At 58.2% G+C, this 24,359-nt stretch overlaps 1 protein-coding gene across 1 annotated transcript in view; it reads right to left on the reverse strand.

The window, feature by feature from the left end:
* Positions 1-12,457: 12,457 nt before the first annotated feature.
* Positions 12,458-24,359, reverse strand: part of SCUBE1 (signal peptide, CUB domain and EGF like domain containing 1) — a 124,483-nt gene continuing 112,581 nt past the window's right edge. Inside the window, 7 exon segments of the mRNA XM_070453465.1 lie at positions 12,458-13,296; positions 15,785-15,864; positions 16,212-16,364; positions 17,804-18,001; positions 19,787-19,948; positions 21,619-21,786; positions 23,489-23,650. Coding sequence (XP_070309566.1) covers positions 13,144-13,296; positions 15,785-15,864; positions 16,212-16,364; positions 17,804-18,001; positions 19,787-19,948; positions 21,619-21,786; positions 23,489-23,650 — 1,076 coding nt within the window. The 3' untranslated portion in view covers positions 12,458-13,143.

The raw sequence follows: 24,359 nt of genomic DNA on the forward strand, positions 1-24,359 counted from the left end.
GGCCATGGTGGGGGATTTGGGATCTTAGTTCCCCTGCCAGGGATTGAACCCATGCCCCCTGCAGGGGAAGCATGGATTCTTAACCACTGAACCACCAGGAAAGTCCCATGGTGTTCTTAATTTAGTAAGAATGTTGGTTCATCTATGCAGTGCCTATTGAACTTTATATGAATATTACCAAAAAAAAAAGCGCCTTTAGTGTTCAACTGTTAAGCTAAATTTAGCTGAGTAGCATTCACAGTAATGTTAGTTTGGCACCTTGGAGAGAATGAACTTTCCAAAAGCTTAATTTTGATTGCATGAATTGAAAGCCAAAAATGGAAGCAACTAATGACTTTGGTACAATATGGCATCCACAATGAAATAATTTCTCAGCCAGGAGAGCCAGCACTTTAACAGTGAAAGGAGCACAAGAAAACTTGGAATTAGAAAAATGAGTGAAACAAATGTAAGAAAAAAATCATTTGACCTAAATGAAGAGTCATGATTTATAGACTGTTATGTCAGTTCATTTCTGCAACTTTACATGTTCATTCGTTTTGAGGCAGTCGTAAAATAATTGCTGACTTTTAAAGTTCGTGGGATACTTCTGAATGATTGATTTACAGTGAAAGATACCTCTTTGGCCCCCATGGTGAAAGGTAAACATCAACAAACATTTTGTAGAAGTTTCAGTTGCGTAATCCCGAGAAATGAAAATATAGACCTTTTAATATTATTTTAAAATATCTAGTTAATTAATTTGGCTGTGCCCGGTGTTAGTTGCAGCAGGCGGAGTCTTGTTTCGTTGTCTTTTTCTAAGTTGCGGCGTGTGGAATCTCTTAATAGTTCCCCGATCAGGGATCGAACCCTGGCCCCCTGTACTAGAGTGCAGAGTCAGCCACTGGACCACCAGGGAAGTCCCTAGAACTTGATTTTAAGTTAAATGTGGACTTAAAAGAGGCTTTATTGAGTCTTCCCTGGTGGTCCAGTGGTTAAGAATCTGCCTTGCAACGCAGAGGACTCAGGTTTGATCCCTGGCTGGGGAACTTGGAGCCCATGTGCTGCAACTCAGCCTGAGTGCGTAACTACAGCGTCCTTGCAGCAAACGGTGCCACATCTAAGACATTGCGCAAATAAATAAAAGTAAATAGCAAAAAGTTTATTGCTCCTAGAAAGGTTTATTGCACAATAAGGAAAAAATACCAGAAGACAGAAATAAAAAACTGTGAATTTATACCGTACTTCTTGTTCAGTCACTCTGTCCTGTCTGACAACTTTGCGACCCCGTGGACTGAAGCATGCCAGGCCATCCTGTCCCTCACCATCTCCCAGAGTTTGCCTAGGTTATTCCATGCAAGAAGGGACAAAACCCTCTGAATGACGAAAGTGTTCCGACTTCTCTATACAGTCTGCAGCGGGACCACTCAGCTTCAGTCTGCCACACGTGACTCACCCACACCAGCTGTCATTTCCCGGAGTCGTCATGCACAGAAGTCTCTGCTTCAAAGGAATGAACATGGACGTGCACCTGGTAGGCCACAGAACAGGCGCCCGGGCCGTGTAGGCAGGGGCAGCAGGCCTCACTGTGAATGTTAGTACTGGCCTTGGAGAAGGCTCTTGAGAGTGCCTTGGACTGCAGGGAGATCCAACCAGTCCATCCTAAAGGAGATCAGTCCCGAGTGTTCATTGGAAGGACTGATGTTGAAGCTGAAACTCCAATACTTTGGCCACCTGATGTGAAGAACTGACTCAAAGACCCTGATGCTGGGAAAGAAAGAAGGGGATGACAGAGGATGAGATGGTTGGATAGGTTCACCGACTCGATGGACATGAGTTTGGGTGAACTCCAGGAGTTGGTGATGGACAGGGAGGCCTGGCGTGCTACAGTCCATGGGGTTGCAAAGAGTTGGACACTACTGAGTGACTGAACTGAACTGAATATTGTAATTGAGAATGTCTACCTCACAGACATCATCACTATTAGAAACTGTTATATTGTTTATCATACCTTACAGTCTATGCCTATATAGATATATATACGTGTGTGCTGTCGCTTCAGTCGTGTCCGACTCTATGAGCCGATAGACTATAGCCTGCCAGGCTCCTCTTGTCTATGGGATTCTCCAGGCAAGAATACTGGAGTGGGTTGCTGTGCCGTCTCCCAGGGGATCTTCCTGACCCGATAATTGAACCCGCATCTCCTGAATTGCAGGTGGATCATACTTATAGTAATTATTTTGTTATGAGCAAGCATATGTTACACTAGCTGAAAACCTACTTGTCATGTTGGCATCTGCAGCTTCCTCCCCCACTGAATCAATCTGTAGTTTATCTGATCCATGGGACGGTAAATCTAGCTCAAACTGGCTTAAGGCAAAAGGGTATTTATTGGCTTCCATGGTGTTCTGGACTGGACATTTGCGTTCTTCCCAAATTCATGGTGCCCTAACCCACAATGTGACTGAATTTGGAAACAGAGCCTGTGAGGAGGTGATAAAAGTTAAATGAGGTCCTAAGGGTGGGGTCCTTAAAAGAAGAGGAATAGATACCAGAGCATTCTTTCTCTTTACCTGATGAGGACAGAACGAACAGGTGGCTGTCTGCAAGCCAGGAAGAGAACTCTAACCAGCACCTTGATTTTGGACTTCACAGCTTCCAGAATATAAACTTATGTTGTTTAAGCTGCTCATTCTGTGGTATTTTGTTATGGCAGCCAGAGCACTCACATAACAAAGGCGTTCATGTGGACTTCAGGTTCAGGTTGATCAAGGGGCCCAAACATCACCAGGGTTCACTTTTTCTATCCTTGTCCCAGCTCTGCTGTTCTGGGCATTGGCTCTGCTCTTTGATAAGGCTGTCCTCTTGTAGTGATAAAGTATTAATGGCTGCAACAGCTCCTGCCTGCATCCTCCCAAGAGTCCAGTCCCAGTGGGGAAGGGAGTCTCGCAGATTCTCTCTAACACTGATCAGGTCATGTGAGTGTCCCTCGGCCCATCCCTGTGACCGGGCAGGCCTATTTTCCATTCTCCTCCCCAAATGCAAACCCAATCAAATCAGATCCTTACTAGAAATCTTTCATGATTGCCCAGGGCCCAGGAATAAAAACAGCCCTTCACGCGGCCTCCAGAGTCCCGCGTGGTCCGGCTCTGCTGCTGTCTCCGGCCTGCTTTCAGCACACTCTTCCCCTCATTTTGAGCCCTAGCCGCTGGCTCTCTTCAGCCTTTGGCATACAGTGCCTCGCCCCTGCCGCCAGGGTTTTCACGTGCTGTTCTGTCTGCCTGGGGGTCCTGGGCCTCCTCCCACTTTGTTGATTTCAACTCATTCCTCCGGTTTCTGCTGGAACGTTATCTTCACCAGGGGTCTCTGGATATGCAATTAACAAGTTTTTTTTTTTAATTGGAGGATAGTTGATTTACAATGTTGTGTTAGTTTCAGGTGTACCGCAAAGTGAATCAGTTATATGTATACATATATCCACTCTTTCCGAGAAGGCACTGGCACCCCACTCCAGGGCTCTTGCCTGGAAAATCCTATGGACGGAGGAGCCTGGTAGGCTGCAGTCCATGGGGTCACTAGGAGTCGGACGCGACTGAGCGACTTCACTTTCACTTTTCACTTTCATGCATTGGAGAAGGAAATGGCAACCCACTCCAGTGTTCTTGCCTGGAGAATCCCAGGGATGGGGGAACCTGGTGGGCTGCCGTCTATGGGGTCGCACAGAGTCGGACACGACTGATGAGACTTAGCAGCAGCAGCAGCTTATCCACTCTTTCCGATTCTTTGCCCATATAGGTCATACCAGAGTGTTGAGTTGACTTCCCTGGGCTATGCAGTAGGTCCCCATTATCTATTTTATAGACAGTAGTATGTGTACATCAGTCTAAGTCTCCCAATTTATCCCTCCACCCTGGCTTTCCCCCTTGGTAACCGTAAGCTTGTCTTCTACATTTGTGACTCTATTTCTGTTTTGTTGTAAAGAAGTTCATTTGTACCATTTTTTTTTTTTTTAGATTCCACATATAAGTGATTCTAGGCTTATATATCTGGGGAAAACCATAATTCAAAAATATACATGCACTCCAATGTTCTTTAAGGCACTATTTACAGTAGGCAAGACAAGGAAGCAATCTAAATGTCTTTGGACAGAGGAGTGGATAAAGAAGATATGGTACTTATATACAATGGAATATTACTCAGCCATAAAAAGAATGAAATAATGCCATTTGCAGCAACATAGATAAACCTAGAGATTGTCATATTGAGTGAAGCAAGTCAGGCAGAGAAAGACAAATAAATGAATAGGCAATTTAATCAACAGAAAATCACGTCTCTGTTTCCCTCACCTCTCCCCCACCTCAGGGTAAAGAAGACAGAGGGGAAGAAGACAGGGAGAGGGAAGAATTGAAAAAATAGCTTTCATCCTGAAAGTTGGAAGTCACAAATGCAAGGTGACTTTTGGTCCCTGAAAGCTTCTCCTGCTAGGAGCTGTGCTGAGGGTGCTCATAGAAAATGTGTTTTTCCTACACCGTGGAGTCTGTTCTCAACCAAAGGGGCAGTCATCTGCCTCCATGTTAGAGGAGTTACTTGGACCGTTGCTCTAACCACTGATCAAGAGACTGTGCACTGGTCTCCCAGTGGCGTCTTCCTAAGGAAATGTGCTGGAACCATGCCTCTGCTTTCGTTATCTTTTTAAATATTTAATGCACACACAGGTATAGGTGGAACCCTGTGAGTGACTCAGCAATGGCACAGCTGTACCTTCCTCTACGGCAAGGGAAGTCACTGTACTCGCTTCAGTGTTTATTGTTTCCCGGCTTTAAATAGTTCTTTCATGGGGCTTCTCTAGGGGTCCAGTGCCTGAGACTCCGTGCTCCCAATCCACGTCTAGGTTTGTTCCCTGATCAGGGAACTAGATCCCACATACGGCAACTGAGAGCTGGTGTGACCAAATCAATACATAAATATTAAAAAATTCTTTCATTACGTATGATTGTATATTTAATTAAACAATGTATTGCTTAGATCTGTTTTGGAGATTAGAAGTATGGAGCTGTGATCTTATGGGGTATTCTTTTCTGCTCTGTGTTACAGTGTTTTGTTTTGTTTGGATATGTTTTCACCCTCAATATTTTTTATTTTTTACTTTGGTTGCGCTGTTGCGGCTTGAGGGGGTCTTAGTTCCCCGACCAGGAATCGAACCAGCACTGGTTGGCCGTGAAATCGCAGAGTCCTGACCACTGAACCACCAGGGAATTCCCTTTGGTATCTAACATTTCAATCTCTTGGCAAAACAGTATTTATAATGACTCTCTCAGAAGCTTGCTTATTAAGAACAACTGCTTTAAAGTGTGAATTTCACTTGTGCAAATAAATATTTAATCTCTTAATTCTAAAATGGAAAGAAAAGCAACAGATGGCATGTACACATTATATGCCGAGATGCTCCCTCAGAGTTTGGAGAGAGTCTGGAGCAGTGTAACGTGGACCAGGCCAGTTCCCACACTGATACGGCGCTGACCTCTCCTCCTGTCTCGTCAGCTCACAGAGTAAGGCTGTGTTGAGTCCTACCCAAGGCCACAGGTGGGAGGCCTTGCACCAAGGCCTCAGAAGCAGAGCCCAGAACCAAGGTCACCTCTGAAACTGACTGAGCCCCTTTGTAACCTTGCCAAAAGCCCCCTGGATAATCACTAACAAGCCCCCTTTCTCCCAATTAAGCAAAGATGCCCACTCCGGTAAACACCCTATGGCACCCTAACCAACCACTTAATGCCACCCTTCCAGCAGGACTTTCTTTTGTCTTTAGGCATAAAAATTGGCTATTAAGTCACAAAGACTGTCTACGCTCCCTCGTCTGTCAGAAGGCCAGCCTGCTGCGCTTGCAGTGCCGCTTTATCTCTGCTCTTTGTTCTTAATAAACTCACTCCCTTCTGAAATGCTCTGTGTCTGGAAATTCTTTTCCAGCCCACACTCAGACTGCTCCAACAGGCCAGAGCCAGCTGCTGCTCTCGTAGAGTCTTGAGATTCACCTTGGATTTGGGATCTGGGGAATAAGTAAGTCCACGCTCACTGCCATGTTCCTCTCACATTTGTGAGCTGGGGTGCCCCACTTCTCAGCTCATTTCCAGTCTGAAGAGGCCTTATCTTTTGATCTGGTCTTCATGGGATCTTTGGTACAAATGTCAAGTGTGTTGTGTGCTCACAGGATTCCATTATTGTTTTCCCCTTAAAATTAAAAAAAAAAGTAAAAGATGCATAATACAATGTTTACTATTCAAACTATTTTACAAAATGCAGGGACTTCTCTGGTGTCCAGTGGTTAAGACTCTGCTCTTCCAATGCAAGGGGTGTGGGTTCGATCCCTGGTCAGGGAACTAAGATCCCACGTGCCACGCAGCATGACCAAAAAAAAAAGTACAGCCAAGAGGCATTAACGGCATTCATATTCTCCTGTAACCATCACCATCTTCCATCTCCAGAACTTTTTCCTCTTCCCACACTGAAGCACGGAACCCATTAGACACCAACTCCCTGTTTCTCCCTCACCCCCAGCCCCTGGTGACCACCAGTCTACTTTCTGTATCTGTGGATTTGACTCCTCCAGGGACTTGTGAGTAGAATCATAAAGTGTTGGTCCTTTTGTAACTGGTTTATTTCACTCTACATCATGTTTCTAAGGTTCTTCCATGTTGTAGCACGTATCAGAATGTCACTCCTTTATTAAAAAACACTTATTTGGTTGTGTTGAGTCTTAGTTACAGCACACTGGATCTCGGTTGCATCACGTGGGATCTTTGGTGGAAGCACGTGGACTCTCTAGTTGCGGCTGGTGAGCTCAAAAGCTGTGGTTCGGGCTGAGTCGCTCAATGGCACATGGGATCTTAGTTTCCTTACTAGGGATTGAGCCTGTGTTCCCTGCATTATGATTCTTAGCCACTGGACCTCCAAGCAATCCCCAGAACGCCACTCCTTTTTAGGGCTGAATCCTATTCCGTTATATGGATAGACCATGACTTGTTTATTCACCCACTGAGGGACACTTGGGTTGCTAACATTTCTTCACTGTCATGAATAATGCTGCTATGTACATGGGTGTACCGATTTGAAACTCTGCTTTCAAATCTTTTGTGTACATTCCCAGAAGTAATAAAAAAAAATTTTTTTTTTTTAAATTATTTTGGCTACGCTGGGTCTTCCTTGCTGCACTTGGGCTTTCTCTAGTTGTGGAGAGTGGGAGCTATTTTTTGTGGTGGTGTGCGGGCTTCTTACTGCAGTGGTTGTTGAGGAGCACAGGCTCTGTAGTTGTGGCTCACGGGCTTGGCCGCTCCGCGTCATGTGCCATCTTCCCGGGCTAGGGATTGAACTCGCCTTTCTTGCCTTGGCAGGTGGCTCTCCAACTACTGGACCAGCAGCAAAGTCCTTCCTTGGACTTTCAAATCGCTTTGTTAAACCAGGAAAAAATCTGGTGTTTCCTGTGTGATTTGGGCTTCCCTGGTGGCTCAGATGGAAAAGCGTCTACCCACAATGAGGGAGACCTGAAATTTTCGATCCCTGGGTCGGGAAGATCCCCTGGAGAAGGAAATGGCAACCCACTCCAGTATTCTTGCCTGGAGAATCCCACGGATGGAGGAGCCTGGTGGGCTACAGTCCACGGGGCTGCAAAGAATCAGACACAACTGAGCGACTTCACTTTCTTTCTTTGGGATGTTAATGCCATTTTAAAAATTGTTTTTTCTCCCCTTGAGAGCATGGTACAGAACAGTTTTCCACATTACTGAGGAGGACAGCGGCTGTCAGCCTTTTAGTGGTTCTAGATGTCTTGGAGAATCTGATGAAGGCCATGAGCTGCGTTCCCAGAGAAATGTGTCCACATGTGTGCTCACGCATGCACACACACACACCCCCAGAACACTGACTGCGCATCTAACTTCCAGGGGCCCAGATCCCTCGCTGCCCACTGACTGTGACCCCCCGTGTAGACACTGGTCATGAGAAGTGGGATCTGAGCGCAGCTGTACTCTCTGGGGGCTCGCCAAGGGACCTGGCCCCTAACTTCGGGTGCCCTCCACGCGCAGCTCTCCTAATTCCAGTTACCTCTTCCCGCCCCGTCGTCATGGCCACCAATGACCGAGAGAAAGGGGCAGCATCTCAGTTCATTTCTTGTTTATTATGAAAGTGATTTTTCACAAATGTTTCATTACATGCATATGTATGAGCATGATGGCGAAAACAAACTGTTGAATATCTGAGGCAGCTAAAAGAAAAAGGCGGTTACGATGCTGTCTGTCACTCTTTCGGGCAGCTCCCAGGACGGTATAGCCGGCACCCTCGTGGAAGCCCACGCTGAAGGCTGTGAGCACAGGGGTGGGCTCCCCGTCCGTCCCCCATCCCCCTGCCCCGCTCCACCCCCTGCCAGCGGTTCCTGTCTCTACGGGAACAAGGGCTGGGACTGCCCAGACCGTGTTAAGGTTTTGACCTCAGTGGAATAAGAAGTTTCCCTGCAGATCTTCGTGGCCTCCGGACTGCAGAACAAAACACTTGGCATCAGCCAGCTTTCTTTTCCTCCTTTTCCTCCATGCTGTCGGGACACCCAGAGCCTGGCAGAGGGGCAGGTCTGGAGGGGCGCTGGGTGTCTTCCAGGGCCGCGTGCGGGTGTTGGATGAAGGCACCCAGAGCCCCTCAGTCTGAGCCTCCCTGTCCCCCCAGGGGGAGAGGGCAGAGGCCCATCTCTGTCTGCATGTGCTTTCGGCCCTTGTTCCCGAGCAGAGCACGGGGAGAAAGCGTGAGGCCACGCACGACCATGTCGCCTGGGTGCTCCTGGTGTCCCCTGCGCGGAGCCAGGCCGGCCGGCCCGGTGACTGCAGCTCCGGGTGTGCCTGCAGATGGCACACGGCCAGTGCTCAGGAAGGGCGGGTGGTGTGCAGGGTCGGGGGGTGGCCGTGGGCGGTAGGAGCTCTCGCCCCGGCTCTCCTTGGGTGACCGGCAGTGTCTCAAACATCGAATCTTTCCGCTCTGGCCTGAAGGACATTGGTTCGGGGCTGTGGCTGCCCCCACGTGTATCTCTGGAGAGGAAGAGGGGCCTTGGTCCCGGACGCGGTTGACCAGTCCGACTGAGCTCCCGGGCAGGGAGGGGAGGAGGCAGGCACAGCCGCGGCCCCCTGTGAGAAGGGCACTGACTGTGCCAGGCGCCTGGCCAGGCAGTGGGCGAGGCGCCGGGGCGGAGATGGGGGTCCTGGGCGTGTCGGCGCGGGTGCTTCTCTCTCTGTGGGTGGAGAGGGGCGGCCGCTCCATGAGGCCCGGCTGGTTACAGTGTCTCCGTCGGGGTGTCTGTCTCGAAACTGTACAGTAGATTCTCCTGCTCTGCCCCTCCACCCCCACCTGGGGTCCTGGGAGGCGAGGAGGGAGGGCTGGCTTTCTCCCGATGGTGGTGCTGGGCTCTGCCACCCAGGCCTCCATCTCCTTCCTCTATGTGACCAGAGGGCCGTCCGGGGGGGGCACCTGCCAGCTCCTGGGCTGGGGGTCTCGGTCTCTCTAGGAGCCTGGCACACGGGAGGTGCTCAGCACACGTTTGCTGAATGACCCGACTGAGTTCAGTCTCAGGGGTGGTGGTGGAGATGCTGGAAGGATTATTCAGGCCCCCAAATGGCACTTAGGCGCCTGCTCCAGCAGCTGGGGGGGCCTCCTCTTGGGGAAAATGGGTGGCTATGCCTGTATCTCTGGGGGAATGAGGGTGGGAAACGCGGGTTTCTGAGCGGTGTGGGGAAAAGGGTCTCTGCCGGCCATTCCTGCCTGGAAGCTTCTCGGCCCGGGGTCTCAGTTCTACTGTATCTGCGTGTCCCAAACCCACGGTGGCAGGAGGGAAAGCTGCCTGGGGCCACCACCTCGGTCCCCACGGTCTCCTTGAGGCGAGGAGGAGCTGGGAGAGGTTGAGGAAGCAGGCCCGTGCCCCCAGCAGCTGCAACTTGCTGTCTGAGGCTAAAGGAGAGCCCTGGCGGAAGGGGGAGGGCGGCACCACCGCGAGGCAGCCGGAGGCTCTGGCGGGGCTAACAGGGCGTTGGGGGAAAACGGGCCTAACTCCAGGGAAGCAGGTGGGCGCCCTCACTCCCTGGCGGAGGGCTTGGCCACCAGACCAGAGCAGATTCCTTCTCCCCGCTCGGTGCATTTCCACGGAAGCAGCGAGCCAGGAGGTGCCCGGCCCACCTGGTGGAGGTCCCTCGAGGTCTCCACCGCGCCTCTGCAGAGCTGCCCCAGTGGCCCCAGCTCCATTGGGTCAGAACCAAGCTCACTGGAACCACCACAGGCCTTGGCACCTGCTTTCAGTCCCAGCCAGCCGGGCAGACTTCCGCTTCCAGAAATATGTTGCTTGGCTCCTCTCCATAGAGTTTAACGATGGTCTGCGCGAGGCGGGCAGGGCGGGCCCTGGCTGGGCCGGGGCTCTGCGGCTGCTCAAGGCCAAGTTCCCATCCAGGAGCGGGCTCTGCTCCTCTGGCTCAGCCCGGGGAAGCTTGGGACTCCTGCGCCCCTGTCCAGGCCTCCTGCCCTCCTTTAGAACCCCGTGCGGAACCTGCCTACCTGGGCCAGGCCTTCTCTGCCTCCCTTTCCTCTCCACCTCCACCTGGAGCCAGGCGGGACGGCCATCCTGGATCAGCCAATGTACCACCTGCGTCCACAACGTGGCAAGGTGGAGAAACAAACTGTGTGGTCTGGAGAGACTCCCCCAGGACCACCAGGACCCGAGGAGTGGCGACAGCTCTCAGTTTAACAGGTGGGACCCCAAGGTTCCTCAGCCTGGGACTGAGGGCTGACGTGACATTCGGGACAGACCCTGCCCTCCCCCGCCCCGGGACTTCCAAGTCCCCTGATGGTGTGGGAGGCGGTTTTACTGGGGAGGGAGGGCTGGATGCTGACTGTGGGCGGCTGGTCAGTTTGGACTGCTGGCCCCGTGGCACTCGAGATGGTCAGTTGGTCCCTGTCCTGTCCTGCCCGGGGGACGGGAGGCAGGGTCTGACCTCAGTGGCGTGGTGAGCCATGGATGGAGGTGGGGGCTCCCAGTGACAGGGTGGGTAGGTTAGTGGGTGTGCGGGTGGCAACTGCCAAGAACCACCCAGAGGAGCAGCAGAGAGAGCTCCAGAGAGGGCTCTTTCTGGGTCCTCTTTGGATCAAAAACAATCTAGAGAGGATTAAAAAAAAAACCCGCAAAAATAACCCTTCCCAGTGCCCACCCCTAGGTGGCTGTTCTGGGGGTTCATTTTGGAGGATGCTCGTCTAATTCCTGGGGAGGACGATGGCTTGATGTGGAGGACAGGGCTCTCTCTGCAAACTAGGGCTGGCCTTCAAGGGCCGTGCCTGGGACAGATCGGGGGGCGGGGGAGGTGGTAGCGTGGCCTGGACAGGGCTCCCCAAGGGATACTGACCCGCTGACCAGGTGCCGCCCCTCCCCGTTCAGGCTGGAGTTTGGCTGAGGAGGCGCTGGTGGCAGCCCTGGTCAGGCTGGGGATTAGCCACTGAGTATGCAGGTAGCGACAGTGATTCCTGAGCGCCCAGCCCCGTGTGGATCGTAAACCTGGCTGTGGCCACCCCGGTCACCCGGCCCGGCCCCCTGAGGCCTCACACACCCGCCCCAGGCTTGACCCTCAGCGCCTCAAGCTGGGCTCGGCCCTGGCGGTGCGCGTGGGCCTGGGGCGAGGACGAAACCACCTGGAGGTCGCGGGGGACAGGTGATGGGAGTTCCTGTTAGGTCTTCCTCCTGCTCCTGGGATGCTGGACATCTGGAAGCCAGAAGCTCCGGGGCCCTGGGCCTGCGTGTCCCACATCCGGCGGCCACCGTGGGGCAGCAGGCCAGGCCTCGGCCTGCCGGCGGTCCTTGCTAGCTCCATCCCAGGCACTGGCTGAGCAGGCTATGGTCAGTCCACTCACACTCCAGACCATCCTTCTTTCAAAGAGAGACAGGGAGTGCGAGGCCGCTGGGCGGGGCAGGAAGAAAACCAGGCCCCTGTTGGCCGGCGGCCTCCATCTGGGGGCCGCACCCACCCCTCCCGGTGCCCGCGTGCCTGCCTGGAGGCGCTCAGCACGGCCTGCGCTCACGGCGGGTGGGGGTGAAGCCTTGCCTCCCAGTGGCCGGCGGGCTCAGCATGGACTCTGCAGGCACGGCCTCAGGTCAGACGCAGGCCCCTTCCCAAGTTTACCGCTGGGCCCTGTGCCCCCCCAGGAAGGGTCCAAGGGGGATAAAACTTTCCAACCGAGGGCGGCACCCCAGGCCCCCAGCGTCCGTCCTCCAAAGTGTGTCCGGGGCCAGCTGGCCACCTCCTCAGTCCCACGGGCGCCCAGCCTCTGTAAACGGAGGGGCCGAGTGCCTGGAGAAGCCGTTTCCTCGGTCAGGGGCGTCGGTGACAGCTGGGCTCACGCTGGCTCACGGGAGAAGGGGTGGCGATGCGTATGTAGCGTTACTGGAGAGCAGTTCCCTCCGCGCCCGCAGATAGAAGTATATATATCTTTGTATTTATATTTACACACACAGTGCTCAGTTAGAGGCTCTGTCCTGGGGAAGCACCAATCCACACTCTCCCCTCCTAGCTCCTCTCTCCAGTCCCATCAGAGAATCCTGAGACCCCAACAACACACTCGCTTGGGGCCTGGGCCCTCTGACCCAGAGGTGCCTGCGGGTGTGGACGCTCTGCAGGTACTGAGCCCGGCTTATGGGAGCCCCCAGCGAGCCTTCACGCACCCCTCCTTCCACGGCCTGGCCTCCCGTCCCGGGTTCTGCCTGAGCGCCTCCCTGAGACACGGCAGCCACGGCCCCTCCCTCCCCCAGAGTGCCAGGCCGAGGGCACACGCGCTGCCAGCTGGTGGCCAAGGTCCCGGCCTGGCGGGCATCCCCTGGGACCGGCCCGGGAGCAGCAGGCGCTCTCAGAGTTCTGGACGGGAACAGGCAGAGCGAGGGAGGGAGCCAGGAAGGCTGCCGTGAGCAACGTTCTCCCACCGGGGCGGCGACGGAGGAGGGCAGCTGGGCTGGGGTCTTGGCCTGGACGTGGTCTCGCCATCCACGGGCTGGTCGGCGGTTCCCAAGCAGTGTGGGGGGCCCGCGGATCTGCCTTCGGCTTCGACTGTGGAAGGGCTCTCCCCTCCCCAGGCAGCCAGCACCCAAGCAGGGCCGCCATCCCCGCGTTACTTGTAGGGCCGCAGGAACCGGGACACCTTGGAGCGCAGTAGTTTGATGAAGGAGCGAGGAAACATCTCTTTGGACTCCTGGGCTGTGTACTTGAAGTAGTTCTGGGGGTGCGCCAACACATCGAAGAGGGCCTTGATCAGCTTCTTGTCCTGCAAGACACGGCGAGGCCTGGCATGAGGGGCCTGGGGCCAGGCTGGGTTGGGGGGGCCCCTGGCCACTCGCCTCTGCAATGCCGGGGGCCCTGAAGGGGCCTGGGGGTGTCCGCAGGGACACAGCTGGGCTGGCTGGTGGGTTTCAGGGCCCTACAGGCTCTGCCATACACAGTGATGCAGTTTTAATAGCCTGACTGGGTTTTTTAAAAGTCTCCTGGCTTTAACTCTTGGAGTTCCACTGACATTTTATCTCAAAAGTGTATGCTGCAAAAACAAGACAAACCAACTGTGCTGAAAACAAGAGCATGTGGAGTGGAGAGTGAGGCTTTGGAGCTGAACCGACCCCCCACCATCTCCCCCTACAGTCCCCCCGACATCGCCCCCTACAGTCCCCCACCGTCTCCCCCTACAGTCCCCCCGACATCACCCCCTACAGTCCCCCCGACATCACCCCCTACAGTCCCCCCGACATCGCCCCCTACAGTCCCCCACCGTCTCCCCCTACAGTCCCCCCGACATCGCCCCTACAGTCCCCCCGACATCACCCCCTACAGTCCCCCCGACATCACCCCCTACAGTCCCCCCGACATCGCCCCTACAGTCCCCCACCATCTCCCCCTACAGTCCCCCCGACATCACCCCCTACAGTCCCCCACCGTCTCCCCCTACAGTCCCCCCACCATCTCCCCCTACAGTCCCCCCGACATCGCCCCCTACAGTCCCCCCACCATCTCCCCCAGCTCCTCAGCCCTGGGGATGGCCCTGCTGTTCTAAGGATGCATGTTTCATCCATGAGGGGTAATGATTCCTGTCTCAGGGTGAGGAAGGGCAGTCCTGAGAGCCAGCAGCCCCGCCCGGGGGCGCTCGGCACAGGTCCGCCGGAGGGTCCAGGTGGCCGGCACTCAGGCGCTGTCACTCACCAGGTGGGCCCCTGTCCCAGCCCAGGTGGGCATCTGTAAAGTGGGGCGATGCCAGCTTGGAGGAGAACCCTCAGGGTGGGCCTGAGGCTGGCTGGGCCCCCAGGGCCCCCAGGCTTGGTAGGACGTGCTCAGTGAGCGGCAGCCACCACACTGCGTACTTCCTGGCCCATGTGCTCGTCATCTCCACTGGCCGTCTTGAGGTGTGGCTCGTCCCAGTATGTGTGTGCGCACACACACACTCCCACGTGCACACACGCATCCACACCCCAGGAAACACTGATGGGGCTCCTTCCACATGCTGGGTGCAGCACCAGGCGCCAGAGACACAGGGCTGAGTGGGAAGCCCTGCGGCTCCTTCCCCCTGCGGGGAGTTGGGGGGAACCAGGCAAAAACAGGGCAAGACTGTGATAAACTGCAGGCCTGCTGGCCGAGAAGGGGACCACGTGGGGCCTCCGAGTGCGACCTGGCGAGGGAGGTCCAAGCAGGCTGCCCAGAGGACACCCGAGCTGAGAGCAGCAGGATGGAAGGGTGTGCGCTGAGCAGAGGGTGGGAAGAACGTTCCTGGGAGGCCAAGGTCAGGGAGTGGGGAGCGGAGGCCTGAGAGCCGCTGTGGAGGCAGGCAGTGGCCACGCCAGGCTGGGCCGTGCTGGCCAAGGCCTGGACTTCAGGAGTGGGGACCTCTGGGGTTCTGGAGCTGACGGCAGAGGGCCAGGGCGAGGAGGGGAGTCAGGTACTGTCAGCCGGGCAGGTGCGGGGAGGCCAGGGGGCCCTCTGGTTCCTGCTCAACAGACAGGTGCCTGAGGAGGGAGACGAGGGGCTTCGTGCTCCAAGACCCCCCAGTCTTGTCCGGGTATGGCAGCACGGGTCAGACCTCTTGGCTTACAAACTGTCTGCGGGGTGCGGGAGCGCACCAGGCCTGTGCTGGAAAGCTCCGTGAGCCATCCTGTTTCTCAGGCTCCAGGCGGGGCTCAGAGGGCTTGCCTGGGTCCATGAGCGGGGAGGAGGCGGCAGCTGGAGCAGGAATCGGGGTGGGGGCTGGCTGGCCCGCTCTGGTCTTCCATGCCACCCTCAGCTCCCAGGTGGGGGGCGCTGTCTGCCCAGGGGCTGGGCTGGAGCCAGACCCCCAGGCCCCAAGTAGATCCCTGGGGCTGGCTCCGCGCAGTGAGAACCCAGACCCTGACTCGGCCAGTGCCTGCCGTGGGACGGCCACAGCCCCCCGCATGACTGGGGGGCTCCGCGTCTCCGGACGTGCACAGGATGGGAAGGGCGGTGGAGGACTCTCCTGATGTGAGACAGCACCTTGTCACGTGCTCCCCATTTCACAGACGGGGAAAGCGAGGCTGAAAGCTCGTAAGGAGTCTGCCCATGGGCACGCCAGCAGGTCCCGGGCCAGAAGGATGGCTGCTGGGCCAGCCTGGCCCCCGGCCTGAGCCACCTCCTTCTCTCCTCCTGGGACGGCTGTCCTTGCCTCATGTCAGCATGGGGCTGGGGTCCAGGCTGGGGGCGGAGGGGCCCCTGATCATCCCAGGATTACAGGATCGCCTCCCAGAGAGCAGCTCACTCACTTTCAAAATTTCCTGGTGATTCTCCGAGGCGTAGAGCCGTCCGTCCCGGACGATGTCTTCGATCAGCTGCTGGTAGTCCTCTGCGGAACCCGGAACCCGTAGAGGGGGAAGGAAGGCAGGTGAGGGCAGGGGCGGAGGGCGAGGGGCCCGCGTGCCCCCTGCTCGCCGTCAGCCTCTGCCCTCCCCCGGGGCCTCACACTGCGGGCTGTGTCTTCCCCACCCACACCGGTCTCCCCCTAACACCCCCTCCGACCCCCAAACCCTGCTTGGGTGGCGCCTCCCATGGAGGCCCGTGGACACCACCCGTGCCTCTCGTGGGGCCTGTCTGGACCCCACCCTCCCCCACGGCTGGAGCTCCCCGAGGCCGGTGACGTGGGATCGGTCTGTCCCCAGGGCCGGGCTGGGTGGGCAGGATGGCCACACTCACCGTCGTAGGTGACGTAGGGCACTTGGAACCCTTTGCCGCTGTTGCCTTCATTGGATTTGAACTGGATCCAGAGCTTCCGGGAGCGGGAGGTGAAAGCGATGGGCCTCTCGTAGGTCTGGCAGGTCTCATAGGTGGTGATGGATGTGGGTGAGGCTGGGGGCGGAGACGCGTCACGGTTGAGCTGCCCCAGATCCACAGCCTCACCTGTCCCTGCCCGCCTGCCTCCCCAGCAGGCAGCCAGGCAGCACCTGCAGCGCCCAGGCCCCCAAAGTCTCCAGCTCTCTGGTCCCCGCATGTGTCCCCTCGTCTCAAATGCCCTTCCCCACCCTCAACCCCAGGTCCTGTGTCCCTCTGAGACCAGTGTCCGTGCCCCCTCCTCCAGGAAGCCTTCCTGACTGCTCCACTCCCACCATGTTTCCTCTCTGATCTGGAGAACATTGTATTTCAGCCCCTTTCTACAGGCTGGTCACTGTCTCCCTGCCACCCACTCATCAAGGACAGGGCTCACGCCTGCACCCAGGACAGACCTGGGGCTGGGGAGGGGGGACGGTCAGCCCCTTGCGTGGTGAACAGACGAGCAAGGGTGAGCTGGCTGACCCTTGGGGTGCCTGGGGCTGGCCAAAGGGTGCCCTAGTCCTCCCTGCTCCCTGGGGAGCTCTCCTGAGGCTCTTGAGAGGTGGGAGAGGCTGGCCCCCTAGAACCCGGCCCTGGGGATGCACAGTGGAGGGGGAGATGCTGGGGACGGGGGAGGCAGGGAGGGCAGTGGGCAGGGATGGTCCCGGACTCGGCTCTGACTGGCTGGAGGAGCCTGGGCAGGTGCCTCGATTGTCCTGGCCTCAACGCCTCATTCACATGCAGAGATGGGGTGGGGGGCATTGCTGCTTGTCAGTGACCCAGAGGGGGTGATGCAGGCACCTGGGAACCACGCAGCACACAGGGGACGAGGCCTCTGCACCCCCGTCCCCCCGTTCTCCTGCCCCTCATCCCAGGTCCCGGGGGCAGGCACCTTGGTACCACCATGTCCCCCTCCTCCTTCCCTAACGTTCTGACCTGGGGCTCGCTCCCGGTGGGCACTGTGGTCCTACCTCGGTGGGGAGGTCCCCCACCCCTGGAGGAGGCACATGCTCCCCCTAACGGGGGAGGGGGGGTTCTACCCTGTCCCTGGGGACTCAGGACCCCCCGCCCTTCCTGCAGCCGTGGCCTCTGGGCACGCACTGCTGCTCACCCACCACTGAGGGGCCGGCCTGCCACCTGAAGTCTCTCCCTGAGCCCCCACGGGGTGGCAAGCCAGCCTGCTGCAGAGGGCAGGGGTGGGCCCTGGGGCCTCGTGTGAATGCCCAGCCTGGCCCTTCACCGGCCCTGCAAGGCCCTGCGGGACAGGGGTGCTCCTGGGGCTCACCCTAGGTGGTGGTGTGGCAGGGTGGTGGGGACAACTGGGGCGGAGAGTGGCTGGCGGTCAGTGCCGAGACCGGGTCTGGCAGGTCCTCGATTCCCAGGTGGAGGGCACGCCCCAGGCTCTCCCGATCCTTTCCCTGCCGTGCTGGAAAGCCCAGCCCTCGGGGTCAGACGCGAGTGCCTAGATGGGCACGTACCGCTCTTCCTCATGACCAGGACGTCGCCACACTCGTCCTCGATGGGCAGGAAGATCTCGGGGACCACGACGAGGATCCGGCGCTTGGGGGGTGGTGAGATGTGCCACACGCACTCAGCGTTAGCGGGGTAGTCGCCGGGGTAGTTGGGGGACTCGATGTAGCCTGTGTAGTCGCCGAGCTCGCCGCCACAGTGCTGGTCTGTGGGCACCGTGGCCCGCGGCCTGGTCAGGCTGGCTGGCCCTCCGCCACTGAGGAGGCCCAGGGAGGGCTGGCAGGCGCCCTGTCCCCTCCTGGGCCCTCCTCCCCCGGCCAGGCCCTGGGCTGGTTCTTCCTCAGGGGCCCCGTCCTGGCTGCCCCGCTCCTTCCTGGGTGCCCTTGGGGGCCTCACCTGCAGCTCCGAGGTTGGGGCCTCATCCTGGCCTCCCCGCCTGGCGCCCTCGACCCCCGGCAGGCGGGCTCTGGGCCCTGCAGCTGTCAGCTCCCTGCCAGCCGGGAGGGCTGCTCCCCTCCCGGGTCTCAGCCAAGGCCGCCTCTGCCCGGACGTTCCCTGTCTCTCCACTGACTCGTCTTCATCCCGAGAGCCCCCCAGGTGCCAGGTGCGGCCCTCCCCAGGCAGGCTGAGGGGCCACACAGCACGGGCAGGAGACACGCTCCCTTTTTATTTTCCTTTTTTAGCTAAGCCGTGCATTTGCCAAGAGGCCAAACGTGACTTTTGAATGAACTAACTGGTTCCTAGCTTAACCTCATAAAAGGAAGTTAGGCAAAGAAAACTGAGTGTAAATACTAAATACACAGACTTCCCTGGTGGCTCAGTGGTAAAGAATCTGCCTGCAAAGCAGGAGCTGCAGGAGATGGGGGTTCAATCCCCGGGTTGGGAAGATCCCTTTGAGGAGGATTTGGCAACCCACTCTAGTATTCTTGTCTGGAGAATCCCATGGACAGAGGAGCGTGGTGGGCTACAGTGCATGGGGTCTCAAAGAGTCGGACACAACTGAAGCGACTTAGCATGCACACATTAAACATACGTAATTTTCTCTCGTATTTTCATTTAAAACTCTTTTCCTCACATCCTAATTTCTGGGAAATGTGTCATTTTCACCTTATCATTCCAGAAACTTCCCTCTGACTTGACTTCCCCGCTTTTCCACATTAGGATGTTTAAACATTTAAAACCTTGCCTCTATTGAGCTGAACCGGGAGGCCGCGTGCCCAGCAAGGGCAGCCCCGGCACAGGGGACAGAGTCCACCCCTAGGATTAAATCTCCTTCACGGGCCTCTAGGCTGTCCCACCTATGACCAGCAGCCCCAGAAGGGGAAAAACTGGAAGGGCCGGAAACTGATTGGAGAAAAGTTGAAATACCAGAAAATAGGCCCCAAAGGACTCTGAAGAGCGAGTCAGAAACCCCTAAAGACAGCATCTTCTGGGTCAGGCCTAAATGATGTGCTGGTCTGAGACCAGGGGATGGCCTGTCTGCAGACTGGCTTCTACTACCTACGCTGCTCATGGCTGAAATGAAGCCTCTTATAGACACAGCGCGGCCATCTGGTCTCCCCGTCACACCCGGACCCAGTACACACCGGGTACCTTGCTTCCCGTTGCTCGGCTCCCCTGGTCTGTGCCCCGGGCAGCCTTCAGAGCTGCAGGGTCCCCTCGGGCAGCTGCCCCCAAGCCTCCCTGGCTGGGCCAGGGCTCTCCCCCTACAGACTGGAGCCTGGAGCGGGGCCTGGCTGGGCACAGGTGAGCCGGGGCACCCACGAACAACAGTGCAGTCACGCCGCTCGGGGAGCCCAGGCCCGCTGCACCCTCCACACCCGGGCACCCCACCGTGCGCTGTGTGGATGTGACGGGGTAGGGAGGGGTCAGCAGTCTCCCTGAGGACACACCGCAACGTCATGGCTCACCCTGCCCCCCGACCTGGCCCCCAGCCCCCTCTGGCAGCCCCCGCTGCCCCGCCCCCACCCCGTGGGAAGAGCAGCGCTCACTTTTGCAGTGTGTGACGTTGGTGGAGCCGTCGAAGTCCGTGCTGGTGTTGCCCGGACAGGTGATGCAGTGGTTCTGGCCGAACTCGGGCTGGTAGGTGCCGACGGGGCAGCGGATGCAGCGGTGGGTGGTGGTGTTGTAGTGGTGGCCGGGGGAGCAGTGTACTGTCGGGGAGGGGAAAGAGGTGGGGTGGGCATTCTCCCTGGGGCTCCTTGCCCTCCATGGCTGACTCAGCAGAGTTCAAGGCCCTTCCCCACCTCTGGGTGACCTCCTGCCACCCATGCCCAGGCCCTGAACGGGCTGACCCTCTGCTCCCGGACGCCCTCCACGACCGTGCAGGGTGCTCTGGGGACCACGGGGGTCTGAGTGAGCCAGGCAGACTGAGCCCTGTCCTGGGGCCAGCTCCTTAGTCAGGCTGCGCCCGTCTGACCCTCCGTGCAGGTAACAAACGGAGAGGGAGATGCTTGGGGCTGCACACAGAGGGAGGTCAGGGACGAAGGCAGTGAAGGGTCTGGCGTGGGGCCCTGAGGAATGCGGAGCTGGCCCCGACAGAGGGGGTGGCTGGAGCAGAGGTCGGGGTCACGGTGAGGACTGGGCTTCCCTCTGAGCGAGGAATGGAGCCTCCCCATGCCCCGGGCGGCTGCACCGGGAGTGGGCTCTGGGCGAGCTGGGCGGGGGCTGGGGCGGAGGCCTGGGCAGGGTGGGTCAGGGCCATCTGGGGAGCTGGCGGCGGCCTGGGTCAGTTTAGAAGCTGAGACTGCCTGGGTCTGTTTAGAAGCTAGAGCTGCAGACGTTGCAGACAGACTGGGGGTGGGGGGAGAGGGGAGAGGACTCGGTGACGCCGAGGTTCCCTAGAGCACCTGGCGGGGGGCCCGCCGGGCGCCGGAGGGGGCCTGGGCTCGTAGACTCTGAGGGGCTTGTTAGACACAGCGTGGAGCCGTCGTGGGCAGGAGGGCAGAGCTGAGTTCGGGGAGAGGCTGGACTGGAGACAGGCGTGTCATCCGTGAAGAGATGCTGCCTAAAGCGGGCTCCCAGGTTTACCCAGACTCAGGAGCCAGGGCTGGGGGCCTGGGATGGGGGCTGAGCCGGGCTTGGGGCACAGGCCAAGGGGGAGCAGGAAGAGCGCTCCGAGGGGGCCGTGCAGCTGAGAACTGACTGGGGCTCCAGCAACACAGGGATCCCGCGGGCAGCGTGCTGGGAGCGCACACTGAGGGCTCTGGGGTGACCATCTGACCGGCAGGTGGGGGCTCGGAGAGAATGAGAGGAGAGGAAGTGGGGTCCAGACACACTTTTGGGGGATGCCAAGAGTAAAGGCCAGGACCCCTGGCAGGAGCTGTCGGGGGTTGAGGTCTGGAGAGCCAGCTGGGAGGATTCAGAGTCTGTTGGGGCATCAGCGGGTGGGCAGGGCTGGGAGAGCCAGTCCTGGGGCGGGGGTGGAGTGTTGGGTACGTGACCGTGGCAGCACTGAAGACCTCTGATCTCTGACCTCCGACCTCATCCCACTGCCCCTCTGCCTCCTGCACTTCCTCCCCTCCCAACCTCCTCCCAGTGCAGCGCAAAGCCCGGTGCCTCGAGGGGCGGGTGGCTGGGGGCCCAGAGCTCCAGACCGGAGCTGCTGCGCCTGCCTGACCCGCTCGTCCGAGACTCTGGGTGGGCGTGGGTTGGCCCCTGCTGTTCCGTCCCCGTGCAGCCTGGAGCTGGTCACCTAGCGTCCCCTGCTTGTGGGCTCCAGGACCCCCCCGACCCTGGGCGCTTGCCACGGCAGGAAGTGAGGGCGCCAGGGGAACCGTCCCTGAGCAGAGTGGTTGGGAGTGGGGTGCGGGGGAGTCCTCACCTTTGGCCTCACAGTCTTGGAAGGAGGTGGTGCCTTCGTGCTTGGTGAGCAGGCCCCCTCCACAGGGGAAGCAGCCTGTGCGCCCAGGTTCAGGCTGGTAGGTGCCCACGGGGCAGGCCTGGCAGGGCCTGAAGCCGTCAGTGGAGAAGGACCCTGGAGAGCACTGGCCTGGAAGTCAGAGGTCACAGCTCAGGCTGGGGGAGGGGCGCCTCGCTAGGGCCCTGCCCTCCGCTCAGCCCTCAGCTGCCTAGGAAAGGCAGAGGGCAGCCGGGCTGGGGGAGGGGGAGGAACACATGGTGTGGCCTTGGCCAGGCCTGGCGTCTCTCCTCCTACCCGCTGGGAGGGCTGCGGGGTGAGGAGAAGCACTCCTGCTGTAGACCTGGGAAGGGTGGACCCCACGGGTGGAGATGGGAGGTCATTTATTTCAGGGGCCTCTGCACAAGGGGCAGGCCACGCTGTGTTGTCATGTGGGACCAGGGGCTGCTAAGCTGAAGGCTGATGCTCCCTTGGAAAAGATCTTGATGCTGGGAAAGATTGAAGGCGGGAGGAGAAGGGGACGACAGAAGATGAGATGGTTGGATGGAATCACCGACTCAATGGACATGAGTTTGAATAAATTCTGGGAGTTGGCAATGGACAGGGAGACCTGGCTTGCTGCAGTCCATGGGGTCACAAAGAGTTGGACCCAACTGAGCGACTGAACTGAACTGAGCTGAACCGACTCTCCCTGGTCTATCTGCCTGGCTGGGTCTGAGCAGAGGCAGAGGTGTCTGTGAGGTCCCCAAGACACAGCTGGGACAAAGGGAGGGGACGACGCATTCCAGCAAAGAGTCAGGATGCGGAGGGTGTCCTGGTGCTGAGCAAGGCGTGTACTTAGGGCTTTCTCAGCCCAGACCCTGGAATTTGCTGCTCCCCCAGGGGCCTCTCCCTGTAGCTCAGTTGGTAAGAAATCTGTCTGCAATGCAGGAGACCTGGGTTCGATTCCTGAGTCGGGAAGATCCCCTGGAGAAGGAAATGGCAACCCATTCCAGTACTCTTGCCTGGAGAATCCCATGGACAGAGGAGCCTGCTGTCCATGGGGTCGCAAGAGTCGGACACTATTTAGCCACCAACCACCACCACCACCAGGGACCTCTCTGGGGCAGAGACCACACTCCTGGAAGGGGCCAGGCCAGAGGGCAGCGGCCAGGCTGCAGGGACTCGGGTCTGATCCCTTCTGTTTCCAGAGAAGGCTGGAGGTTACTAGCGCCCTAAGGGAGGCCCTTCCTCCCCCATTCTCTTGGGTAATCCCCACATGGCCTGGGAAGGCAGGCTGATGGGGGGAAGGCGATGAGCCCAGTCACAGATGAGTTAAGTGTGGGTAGTAAGTGGAAAAAATCTTTGCAAACCAAACTGGTTGGTAAGTTAAGAAAGGGCTCTCCCAACCACCTACAGGGCAAACTGTGAAGTTCTTTGCGTAGGGCACAGTTCTTGCCCAGTGTCTGGCCACACTCTACGAAGCATTTTGGCCCTGATGGGTGCTTCACGAGGGCTCACGAGTTTGGTGAACCATAAAGCACTACGAGCCTCCACTACAAGCTGCCCCGCGAGCAAGTGATCCACTGTAAAGTCCTTTTTGACCTGCACGGGGGGTTCTGAGGAGCACCGAGAGCAGCCCAGCGCCTGCTCACGGCCTGCACCCGGGCACGCGCTGTGGGTCTGCAGGGCGATCTGCAAGCGCGGCTGCGTTGACGTCCCCCCGGGGCTTGGCTTTGGGAACCTCGGGGCAGGCGTTGACGTCCCCCCGGGCTTGGCTTTGGGAACCTCGGGGCAGGCAGGAGGTGCCCCGTCCCCCCGCCCCGCTCTCCTCCGAGCCTGGGCCCCTACTCACCTCCGCACTCGGATACGTTGTGGGCACCAGCCAGGCCCAGCCCGTCGCTGCTGGGGCATGGGGTGCAGCTGAGCTGGCCGACCCCGTCCTGGTAGGTCCCCGGTGGGCACGGCACACACTGTCCGGGCTCCCCGCTGAAGTAGGTGCCAGGCCCGCAGGCCACTGTGGGGGGCAAAGTGGAGAGACTGCTGGGGGCCGAGGTGTGGAGTGGGGGCCAGCGGGTCCACCGGCTGTCCATCTCCTGGCACCCCAAGCCCAGGCTCTGTCCTTCCACAGAGGGCACAGCTCTCGTCCCTGGGGCCCAGACCCTTTCCAGAAGCGGGGGGTAGGGGGTAGGGGTCAGGCGGTGGTCGTCAGGGAGGACTCTGGTCTCACTCCTTCTCCTGGTTGCTGCTGCTTAGGGCCCTCCCAGACTCCTCTGCTCAGCCCTCTGGTAAGGGGCCTCCACACGCTGCCCTCCAGCCTGACCCCTTGCCCGTGGACCACCTGCTTCTGGGATGCGCCTCAGTCACTTCATCCACATGAAGCCCCTCTGCCTGCCCCTCCCCATCCCCGCATGGGAGCTGCTACCCGAGGCCGTGGGGGGCACAGCAGAGGGGCTGGGGGAGTGCCGGGGCCCCGGGGGGCTGAGGAGAGCCAGAGGAAGCTGGCGGCGCTGGTCACATAAGCACACGGACGAGGAGACGAGGACACAGACTGAGAAGGCGAGGGGGATGGGGGTGGACGTCTCCCTGAACAAGATGTTTAGAAACATGGAAAAAGACAAGGTTAGAAAGAACCCCAAGGTATTGAATCGGAGGTGCTGGTACCAACTCATGGTTTTATAAAACACACACATGCGCCCGCACACACACACGAAACCGTTATGGAG

The sequence above is a fragment of the Odocoileus virginianus genome, chromosome 23 (genome assembly GCF_023699985.2).
Source record: "Odocoileus virginianus isolate 20LAN1187 ecotype Illinois chromosome 23, Ovbor_1.2, whole genome shotgun sequence".
Classification (NCBI taxonomy): Eukaryota; Metazoa; Chordata; class Mammalia; order Artiodactyla; family Cervidae; genus Odocoileus; species Odocoileus virginianus.